This window comes from Petromyzon marinus, chromosome 16 (genome assembly GCF_048934315.1).
Source record: "Petromyzon marinus isolate PM22_M1 ecotype Great Lakes invasive population chromosome 16, UKy_Petmar_22M1.pri1.0, whole genome shotgun sequence".
Classification (NCBI taxonomy): domain Eukaryota; kingdom Metazoa; phylum Chordata; class Hyperoartia; order Petromyzontiformes; family Petromyzontidae; genus Petromyzon; species Petromyzon marinus.
Genome location: NC_133682.1, coordinates 14,408,637 through 14,420,644, shown reverse-complemented (window position 1 = coordinate 14,420,644; position 12,008 = coordinate 14,408,637). Strand labels below are relative to the sequence as shown.

At 47.7% G+C, this 12,008-nt stretch overlaps 1 protein-coding gene across 1 annotated transcript in view; it reads left to right on the top strand.

Moving 5' to 3' along the window:
• Positions 1–10,604, top strand: part of LOC116942783 (vesicle-associated membrane protein 3-like) — a 48,967-nt gene extending 38,363 nt beyond the window's left edge. Inside the window, exon 5 of the mRNA XM_076067532.1 lies at positions 5,335–10,604. Coding sequence (XP_075923647.1) covers positions 5,335–5,351 — 17 coding nt within the window. The 3' untranslated portion in view covers positions 5,352–10,604. The remainder of the gene's footprint in view (positions 1–5,334) is intronic.
• Positions 10,605–12,008: the final 1,404 nt, after the last annotated feature.

Genomic DNA, 12,008 nt, shown 5'->3' with positions numbered 1-12,008 from the left:
TTTTGGCTTTGGCCAACATTTTTTCTCCCGAGAGCCGCATCACGCGCAGGGACAGCAGCTTGTGCACAGACACAGCAGCAGATGTACAGCAGTTTGACTCTTGTTGACGTTTCCTTGTCACCGAGACGATCACGGATTCCGCAGCCAAAGAACCACATGGGGGGCAGAGAAAGAATCACATGGGGGGGGGGCAGAGAAAGAATCACATGGGGGGGCAGACAAAGAGTCACACGGGGGGCAGACAAAGAGTCACACGCGGGGCAGACCGCATGGGGATCCCGAACTGCAGGTTGCCGACCCCTGTTTTCGAGGGACAGCGCTGATGTGAACTGCATCCAAAGTCCTACCCTCTTCATGTACTTTAGAGGACCCGTGTACGGGCCCCGTTACACGGGCCTACAATTCCCTTCCCGTCGATGTACGCACTCACCGAGCTCGCGTGGCAGCTGTGCATCGCCGTCCAGGAGCTGGGTGGTTGTTTGGCAGCGTGGCCTTGGGGGACATGTCCAGAGCTGTGCTACTAACTTAGCAAAGACGAGTACAAGATGCGTTTAGGATGCTCAGGATGCAGCGTTAATTGCTGAGGTGGCTCGGAGAGCCAGACTGACACCCCTGTGATTCCTCAAGTGCTCACGGCTCAAAGGCACCAGGATACGTCTCGATTCTACCGCTGCTTCAGTGTAAATGCCTGGGACTCAGGAGGCCTACTTTAAGGGTGGCATAGCCACGGCTAACCAGCTTTATCACCAAAAAATAGGAAAAATAAATTTTGGTTCACATATTTAAGGTAGAAATTTGGAGATTGAATTGCTTGTAGAAAACCAGAGCGGTGACTTGTTAAGTACCGTTCTGCCTTTCTCTTGTCGACGATCGATGTCTGTGAGGGCTCAAGTTGGGAAACAGCAGGGAGCGGTAGTGCCGTGGCCTCCTGCGGTGGATACTACGAGATGTGAGCACCCGTGGGAGGATGGGGGCGGGATGGTGATGATGATCCAAGCTATTGCGGCAATATGGTCATGGTTTGACATCTTGCCGGCATGGCCTGTGTGTGTCCAAGCCGCGATGAGTACGCATTGTGCACGCTGTCGTCTGCCGCCCTTTCGTGCAGGTTTCTGCTCTCATTGGTTGGGTACAATGACGTGTTTGTGATTTCAATTTGAAAGTGACGTATATAGGTGTACGTCACTTTCAAATGTTGTGGGGGGAAATGTGCATTTAATTTCAGGTTAATATCTCTTTTTTAACAAGTGACGTGTTGCGTACAAAAGAGGGTTGTCTTGGGAACAATTAGAAATCTGATGAGCGCAGCGTTGAGCCAGAGAGGGCAGTGCGGTTTCATGCGTGCGGACTAACACACAGGCGCATCATTAAAGCAGTGGTGACTCTACATCGGGTGGCCTTTGGGCATCATCCAAATGGCTCTTGCGTGCTCACCTCCATTGACAACCCTAAGCAATCATGGAAATTCCACACACCTGTGGTACGGGCCGATAGTTCCGTAAAACAAACCACACTTTATTTCCCACAAAGCGGTACTTCATGTGTTAACCCTGTAGTGATGATGGGCTGGATTGAGTGGTGAGACTTGATTTGAAGCTTTCGTGACTGCAGGAATTACTCTTTGTTTTTTTTTCCGGTAAAGTCACGTATAAATAAGAAATAATAAAATAACATAATAGCGTACGACGTTTCGGTTGCAACACAAGCAGCCATCATCAGGTACAGAAGAGCTAAATTTACGAGAGAGAGGAAACACATAACCCCAGATGTATATACAGCCAACCAAGAAGGGGGGAACTAACACAGATACAACAGGGGACACAGAGAGAGAATCACACCAAACAAACAGGGTTTAGCAAAATTTGGAAACCATATAAAGCAACACAGACGGTCGGTCAAAACACAATTAACGCATAGTCTGGTTGATTACGCTATTTCAAAGATTGCTAAATTGCAAGTTAAGTATGAAATTTAAAATACAGACCGCGCACACACACATAGACATCCATTGAGTGGTGTGTGTGTGTGTGACAGCACTGATAATTTTTTTTTTAAGTCGTGGCCACTTGTCTGTCCGTCCCTCCCAGCCGCCAGAAGGGCCTTGTGCTCTCTCCTTGTCCTCTATACTCACTCTGTCTCTATTTATATCTGATTCTTTATTCCTCTGCCCCTCTTTTGCCTCTTCCCTCCCTCTACATTCCTCCCCTGCATCCACTCTTTCTCACCTGCCTCCCTGCCCCTATCACTCTCCCCGTGTCTCTCCCTCACCTCTCACCCTCACTTTCTTTAATCACAGCTCTCCATTTCCCGTCTCAAATGTCTCTTGCCTCTCCATGGTCCTCCCTCTCGCTGCGTGTCGCTCTCCATCGCTCTTCTCTGTCCACTTCACGATCTCGTTTTACTCTCGAGTTCACGCCCTTCCACTCTCTCCCCACCCTCTCCTTTCTGTTCCTCTCTTTGTCTCCCCCCTCCCTCCTCTGGCGAGATGTTAACAACCTCCCCTCGTGTTCAGGAGTTCGAGGGTGCGATCCCGACCCTGACGCCTGCTGTATATTTGGAGTTTTCTTGCTTTCCCCGTGGATTTTTCCCCTAGTTCTCCACGGGGTTTTCCCTCCACATTTAGAAACGTGCATTGAGAGTATTTGGCTGCTGTACATTTCGACATGATAAGCCACTTCGTTGAACTATCATGTGCGACAGTGAGGTCGCTTCTGGACCTTACCGAGTAAAATAAAGCATAGTTGATAGTGTTATCATTTAACACGTAGGCTTTCGCGACCAATATAAACCATAATAGAGGGGATTTTTTTTTGGGTTAGATCGCGTAAATATATAAATGTGTCGTTAAAGCCCGCCATCACCCGACACAGTCAACTAGTGAAGGTTGTCACGTCAACAGAACGTGGCCAATTCGTCACCAGTACAGCAGCACCGCTGTGTTGGAGAGCCAAGGCACAACGTTTACAATCTGAGTACGAAGTTTCGCCAGTAATTACAACTAGCTTCATCAGGCGACAGCCAGATTTGTGGCGAAGGCCACCTGTTTCGTGCCTTACATATAGATATTTGTATAGTTTAGAGTTTATCGCCCTCCTCTATCTCATCTATCGCATTTCCGCGGATTCCACGGCCGGGGTGGGGTTGGGGGTGCGTGGGGGGTAGCGCACGACATTAGTGCGATGCACGACAGCGGGCGACGCCGTCGCGAAGACGCGCGCGGCGGCGTCGCCACCACTTCTGTGCCAGCCAGCCGGGACAGATAGGAATCCAGGCAGGAAGCCAGCCAGCCAGCCAGCAAAACTTGATTTTTTAATTCTTTCTCCCTCTATGGTAAAGTATGAGAAACAAGATGACAGCACGTGCCAGTGGCGTAGAGAGAGCTCCGGCTCAACCGAGGGGCGGGGAGATGATGGCACGTCTCACGTTCCGTGCCTTTCTTTAGAATGGCTCTTACGTAACGCCGATAATTCACTGCTCGCGTTCCACAGGTTGACACGAGATAATGCCTTATGCCCAAAGACCCTTGTAGATAATATGCTCACATTTATTTTAGCACTCTCACCGTCATGAATTTAGACTGCAGACTGGGCTCATTGATATAAATATATTTTTTAAAAAACATGAATATGTTTATATTAAAAACGCGTTTTTCTTTCATGCTCACGCGAGTCAAAAATAAATACCGTCGTCTTGAAATAATTTAACATCATTTTTTTAAATAATATAATACATTAATAGGAAGTATATGTGCCGCTCGAACAATAATTTCAAGCACTTTTATTTATTATTTTCAGTCAAGTTCAAAGTTAATCCACAAGTGCCTGCGGAAAGTAAGAGTTAATGAATTACGTTCATTTGTCAACCTGGTGAGGAAGCCACTTACCTGGTCACCCAGGTGCATTCATGGTAAAGCATAACTCAACCATGGCTTACAGCATTTGACCTCTGCTCTCGAGCCAAGCCTCCAATACTTCGCGTCAAAGGGAATTTCTCAGCTGGCAGGTTCCTTGACAATGCGTAAATCGCCGTCACTTGGTCCAGGCATCGATGCTGTCCTTGACTACAAAGTGCCAGCGACAAAGACCGAATCAAGAACGTTGCGCTATCATCCCCGCTGCAATTCACTGCGAACTGGCACACACCCAAATATCCAACGCTTGCACCGCGTGCCATTTTCATCCCCCCTTCCCACTCGCTTGTGGCAGGCCCAAGAGTTGTGTCGTTCGCGGAATGTTAGAGATATTGCGGGCACTGCTTGCTCTTGGCTGGACGACAAAGGGCACTCTCTGTGTGGCTTTACATTTCACGGGGTTGTAAGCGGTCATGGGGAAATACACGTGTGGGTGAGACTTATGAGAGGATAGTGGGAGAGTGATAAGAAGGGCTTGCGTTGATAGAAGTGGAGGGACCCATGGGCTGCACGGCAATTTTATGGGATTAAGACTCTAGCTTAAAATTCACTTGTGTACATCTCATGCTCAGATGTGTTTCAAGGACAGAGGGGAATTCATCTTATAGCCCTGGAACTCGTTATATGTGTCAGAGATTGATCAACTGAGCACACTTGTACATGGACGGGAGGAGTTGTTTATAAATTTAATCCCGAACTTGGGTTTCCAACATTCCAGGTGATTATCTTCTTGTGACACGCAATCCCTGCGTACGTTACGAACAATTGAAAACTCATTGGGCCGGTAGACGCGAGGGCGTCCGCCAATTGTCCCAGCGATGGGAGGCGTGAAATTGCGGCAAAACTTTCTTCGGCCTTTGCGCAAACGTTGTACCCATTGGTTTTTTTCTTTTTTACGAATCGTTCGGGCATCATTCTGCCAGAGTATCACGAACCACCAACGTGTGGACGCGTTGGTATTATCTCCCGAAGTCTCCGGGGAATGATTGACCGCTTGAATGAGTCGCTTGTGCATTAGCATTCATCTTATGCTGCAACGCCTGCCGGTTATTAAGCCCGCAACTTGAAATGTCCAAATCTGGCTGTCGCCTGATGAAGCTAGTTGTAATTACTGGCGAAACGTCGTAATGTTGTGGCTTGGCTTTCCAACACACCGGTGTGCTGTACCAGTGACGAATTGGCCACGTTTTGTTTACGTGACAACCCTTACTAGTTTGCTGTGTCGGGCTGTGGCGGGTTTTAACGACACATTTATATATTTATGCGATCTAACCCAAAAATCTCTATTATGGATGATATTGGTCGCGAAAACCTACGTGTTAAGCTAACATGAAATGTGTTTATCCTTGTATTGCATTGAATACAAATTCTAACGTGTTGTTTTTTCTGCCCTCTTTTCTCCCCCCCTCCCCCACTTCCTACAGTTTATTTCTGTCTGTGATTGTCCGAGCCCAACTGGATAAAAGCAGCGCAAGCTAAATGAGATCTCTTCCATAAAATAACCACCTTGTTCCCTCCCCTTCCTCACCCCTTGTCCCCCTTCTGCTCTCCATCCGGTACCTCCCCAGCTTTCTCTTCTTGGGCTTGTGAATGTGATGACCCTTAACCCACCTCCCGGTTCCCAGCATCCCCCTCTCTGTAATGTACCCAAAGCAGTATTGTAGTGTTGAAAACAATAAGCTCCCAGAAAAAAAACTCTCTCATGTTAGGAAGTGATCACTGTTCATACCTCTGCAAACCAGCAAGGATGTCCAAAGTCGATCTGGCAGTATACTTTATGAATAGACGCACTGCATTTAGAAATTATTTATGACCTTTTGTGATCCTGTCCCACTCACAGTGCTGGCTGCCCAAGAGAATTTGTTTACTCTTAGACTTTAACTGGCTGCCTGCAAACGTAACTCTTTGTGTCTTTTAAAGGTTTGGAATCAATAAAAAAACTATGATATTCATTATGTAGAGGACAAACACAAGTAATGTATATTGACACGGTTAGACATTTTTTTCACAATTAATATATATAGCCACCACTCCTGAAAGTCGAACGGCTAAGTGATTCTTTTCGACCGGTAATCGCGATGTGATTCCTTGGGCATCACATTCTCCCGGATGTTAATTTACTGCAAACACGGTATGGTTTTTTTCTTCTTATTATATATTTTTTTGGGGATCAAACTACATTCTCTGATGCATGCTTTTATTCAAGACGGCAGTAATTCTCACCTCTCGGTTGTGATATGTACGCAAACAAAACGAGAGTCTTCAGTAAATTCTTGCGCAGATTGTGTTTTTTTTTGGGGGGGGGGGGGGGTGGGGGTGGTGGGGGGTGGTGGGGGACACACCTATTTGAGAGCTTGAGCGACGAGAGATGCCGCGTGGGCTGTGTGTGGCATTGGCGCCGGAAGGGGCTCTAAGGCATCCGTCGTCTGGGGCAGCGCGCGGTTGTGGCTTCGGCTGCTCGCTGTGGCTGCTACGCTCGAGAACGTCCTTCGCAGAGACACTCACGCAGGCACCTCTCCGTCGCGCGCCGTCATAGCCCTTGAGCGGGAACATTTTGAACCGTTCTGAAGATTTAAACAAAAAATCCTCCGCACGCTATTGCAAATACGCAAGTCGGAAACAACGATATTCTGTCTAAAGTAATATTCGCTGATCGGCGAAGAGCAGACCGTCAGCAGACGTGCAGATGTGACCCCCCCCACATACCCCACGTATCGTTTACCCCCCCCCCCCCCCCCCGCTGAAAACGACATAATTGTGCAATTGGTCTCACCTGGATACGGTATACTGCAAACAGACTCGGTGTCCATATTGTAACGTGCAACGTAAGTAGCTGTTGTGTTGTCTGTGCCGTGGGGTGTTCTCTCCGTGTGCCACGGTGCACACGACGTCGCGAAGGGCTCTGGGATGAACACGCTGAGCTTTTGCGCGCTGCCCGTGGTTTCAAAATTGTGAGTTAATTGATTTAAAAAAAAATTGAAATGTGTTTCTGACGTCTAGATGAGTTCTAAAGAGCAATATACTGTGAGCATGTAATCGAGGTTACACGAGTCCCTTGGTGGAAAACAGATTCAAGTTGGCCGTATTTCCCACCGTTTGCTGGTTTGTCCCCGATGGCTGAACACCGCGCAGACTCCAACAATCTGGCCAAGACGTTGATGAACGTTCGTCGTCTGAGTGTGCATGCCATGTCCATCACTGCTGTTTTGAATAAAGGTCAAACAAACGTGTGTGCTTTTTTTAAACGGTTGACTGCAAAGTTTAATTTCGCCTACAGTGCTGTTCGTATCGAAAGTATGTGTTTGACTATCAGATATTATATTGCATATCGCTTGAAATATCCTGTTGGCTGTTGGGGGGGGGGGGGGGGGGTGGGTGGCATGTACGTCTGTGAGAAATTTGTAGCTCAGAGAAAACAAAAAAACTCCATCGTGATACAAATGGTGTCTGTGTAACCACTCATGTTCTACCACTGCAGGACAACACTTTATTCAGCTGTGCTTTATGGTGCAGAAGCGGAGAAAGATAATTTACTCGTTACGTGGAAATGTAGAGGTTCGCAGAAAAAAAAGAGAGATGTACCGTTGTGTGGTTTATTTTAAGAACCATATTCATGTCTCTTGTAGTACTGTATAAAGAATAACACTAAAAAAAAATCATGCCATTTGCTCTCGCGACAAACAGACACGCTTACAACAAATCACTGCATTTCATCCTTCGTTCAATTTGCGGACGCCAGTTACTGCAATGCCGAATAGTGATTCTGCAACACCCTGCAGATATTAGGGGGGGGAGGGGAGGGGGGTGGCGGTGGTTCGGCATTTGCGGAGAGCTGTGCTGCCCCCTCAGATCTGCCTCCCATTCGCTGCCCCTCGCCTGCCCTGCCACCTCATGGCCGGGGAACCCGAGAGAAGCCGCCCGCATCGCCGCCCATTCATTGCCGCCTTGCCGCCTCGTTGCGCATCGTCGTAATTGTGTTTCTCTCTCTCTCTCCCTCCCTCCCGCTTGACACGCGCGCCGCGTTCCGAAAGACGTGTCCACATTTATGAAGCCGACGCGCCTTCCGCGGCGCGTACATTTGCACCGCGGATCTGGCGCAAGCATTTCGAATTGCCCTCGTTTAGTCTCATTTGGTTGCTGTTGTCACCTTCGTAGTAGCAGTGGTAGTAGTAATAATAATAATAACGATGCATTATGCAGAGGCCTGCCATGGAGCAGAGGACTAAAGAGGTCGCGATTGTGGAGTGATGTCAGGGAGAGCGACCGGGTGATACTTTTCCCAAGGCACTGCTGCTCATTTACTCCGGGGAGTGCGGCATTGCTTTCCCTCCTGCCCCTCCTCCCCCCCTTCAGATGCAGTTTTCTCCGTGACGTATGTAACCGTCCATAATATAGGGGGGGTTGGATTAGGTCGCGTAAATATTAATGTGTCGTTAAACCCGCCACCACCCGACAGAGCCAATGAATAAGGTTTGTTCCGTAAACAGAACGTGGCCAATTTGTTACTAGTACAGCACACCGGTGTGTTGGAGAGCAAATCCACAATATTCACAATCTGAGTACGACGTTTCGCCAGGAATTACAACTAGCATTATCAGGCGGACATCCAGATTTGTGGAGAGATCCTCCTGTTTGGCTATGTCGGGTGGTGGCCGGTTTAACGACGCATTTATTTTTACGCGATCTAACCCAAAAAAACTATTACGGATGATATTGTTCCCGAAAGCCTACGTGTATGTAACTGTATTGGAATATGGCATGTGATGTGAGACGTGTGTGTGTGTGTGTATTATTGTCCAGTGTTGGATTCGCCCTTGACCGTCTCTTTCTGACCATTGTTACACGGTTTCAGGGGCTGGTGGTTAGCCACACGGGGCCACTGAGCTGGTTTGCATGTAAATGCAACGGGATTGACCAAAGCGTACCGTTTGTTATTAAGTGAATGCTAAACACCCAGTGTCCCACCTCCAAATCGTGCATAATTATCATCCGCTTCATGAGAAACAATGTCACCTGCCCGCAACGTGACTACTGTTTTAAAGATATCGAGATCCCTAAGGCGATACGATACGAGCCTCAACTGGAGGGCTCACTCTCGATCATGAGGACAGGTCATCGGTTCCTGAGCACATTATTTTCCCTCTGCAAAAAAAAAAAAATCACCGCCCGTGGACATGGCCCACCATACTCTTTGGTTCTATTCTGTTCAGTCACGTAGGTAAAAAAAATAAACAAAAATCACGACGTTTCGACCACAACACAAGTGGCCTTCATCAGGTGAAGGGACCAACCTGTCCATAGGACAGCGCTGTCCTCTGGACAGTTTGGTCCCTTCACCTGATGAAGGCCACTTGTGTTGTGGCCGAAACTTCGTGATTTTCTTTTCTTTTTTATTACCTACGTGACTTTACCGGATAGAACCAAAGAGCATGGATGCTTGCAGTCACGAAAGCTTCAAATCTAGAATGGCCCACCTTGCTTGGGGGCATCGTCCCCTTGGGCGTGCGGCTCCAATTCACGACGACCGGTAGCCGTGTCGCAGCACTAGAGGCCGCTGCGAAGGACCCTGCGCGCACGGGCACTGGAGTGCAAAATGTAATCGCACGACGGCCGAGAGCCGGAACCGTTTCCGCGGCTTCTTCTCGTCCCGTGCCGCCCCGCTGGTCATGCGCGTCGCAACGTTGAGTTTCCTGCGGTATAATCTGTTCACGGGGGGGGTGGGGGGTGGGAGGTGTTGCTCAGCTGCGCACACTCCAATAAGATTTGGAACGATCGACACCGTGGGTGATTGGCGGGCGGCGGCGTCAGCGTTGCAGTTCTGTAATAGTTTAGAGAGAGGGAGGGAGGAAGGGAGGCCCCTCGGAGTGAGCGTTGTTTATCGGTCATGATCCATTTCCTCGTTCCGAGTCGCCCAACCTCCACCCCCCCCCCCCAGAAGAGATGGGCAGCCGTGAGCTTCCCTCCAATCGGAATGGTTACAACGGTGGCGAATATGTTTTCCCCCATTACGATGCATGGTTGTGGTGAGATAATTTCGAGGTTTTTTTGGTTTGTGTTCAAATGAGCCCATAACGCATACCTAAATGGCTCAATGTACTCATAGCTGAATGTGTTATTTGCTTCATGCTGTGTATCTATGGAGGCGATGTTATCGGTTGATCGGCAGGCCTAGAGGTGAGGGGAGGGGGGATTGCCACTGACAGACGGTGACATGTCGTGCTCCGGCCTCAGAGAGACACCCCAGGGGTTGATGCGAGGGTTTGATGAGGCCAGGAGGCCGACGATGTCCCGACTGCCATCAACAGCCTTGCACGCGGGAACGGTGACTAATACGTCGATGGCATCGTGAAGCAATTGAAACGTGCATTGTATTTATAAAAAAAAACACCAACACCAACAACAACTTGTTGCTCTATAGCAATGGCTTGTCATGATGTTTAATAAATGTGTTCTCGTCGCAGTGGTGTGCGTCTTGCTACCGATGGCAAGGAAAGGTTTTGCATCTTTATGACATTCCCCAGGCCCACAGTTGCTGCCCGAGTGATTGTGTCAGTCGCGTCGGGTGTGTGTCTTGGGATGCTTTTGGTCAACCCATGTCACGCATTTACTTATTTCCTGTCTTTGTGTTGCTGCTGCTGCTGCTGCCGCTGCCATCATGAAAAGTGCTTGCTCAGTAAAACCTCCTCGTCCTGTGTATTAATTTGTGGATTTCTGTGCCCTGATCGTTTCCTTCGTTTGCGTTCACCCAACCGCTTGCCTCGTGCGACCTTTACATCGCGATGACGCAACACTGCCCTCGTGTCTAACGTTGAGTCAGCACGTGCAACATCTGCGAAAACCGGCAAAATTGGGAAAAAAGGACATTTTTCAAAAATTTTACGCTGCCGAAAAAAAAACCCTCACTACGATCCTATACATTCCCACCGAAATAAATTGTTATTGTTCACGTCCACGTACTAAGTGTGGCAAATATCCAAGAATGATTCAGGGTCACATCGACGTGACAGCGAAATTGGGCCCCGACAGTTCAAACAGTGGTTAAAAGCTGACAAGTCTCACTGGAAGATTGCAATGTCACGTGGCGATGCTGGGAACGGGCCCTGTTAAGCAGCAAACACAACCACGGCCTCAAGAATGCCGCTCAAACAATGAATACCCAACGCTGATGGATTCGGTATGTATGTTGAACTTCTTTCGCACCGTACGTAGCCAACTGTGCTAATCGGAGGTGCGTTTAGCAAGGTGCATTTCCCCCAGCGGTAACGTTAACTATGATTACTTAGAAAACTCAAAAGTTCGGAAAAACTTCATATCTATGTCTCTGGTATGAAAACAATACCCATTCAAATCAAAGGAACATGGTATCTCTGCTTAATGGGTGTTAGGAGTTTGCAGGTAGCTTATCTCCAGATTATAAGACGCTTCGGAAAGTGCGCCCCAAAACTTTTGCTCAGTATCGATACAGTTACATAAACCTTGTCATACATACAAAGACAAAGAGCCTCTGTTTGGCAGCCTGAGCAGACTATTGGGCAACGTGATCACATTTGAAGGCCGGCACAGCACAGAAGGTAAACTAAACTGTAAACGAATCTAGAATTGAAGCTTTCGTGACTGCAGAAATTACTATACTCATTGTTTTTTTTCGGTAAAGTCACGTATGTGGAAATAAAATAAAATTTTAATAAATAAAATTAGATTAAAATAAATCACGACGTTTCGAACGTAACACAAGCGCTCATCATGCGGTGTGAATGGGGTAAAACACAGTAGCAAGGGAACACACAGAGGGACACCACGCACATTGCACATAGAAAACGCCAAACTACACGGAGGCAAATACCTCGTGATTTATTTTAATCTAATTTTATTAATTTAAATTTTATTTTATTTCCACATACGTGACTTTACCGAAAAAAACAACGAGTATAAACTGTAAACTATTTTTTATTTTGCGATGAAAGGCTCGCTGAGCTATGTCGCTCTTTTTTCAGAAACAACCTGGCCACAAATGGTAGCTCAACGAAGTGGCTTATCATGTGCAAATTTATAGCAGCCACATACTCTAAACGCGTGATGTTGATTCCAAATGTGGAGG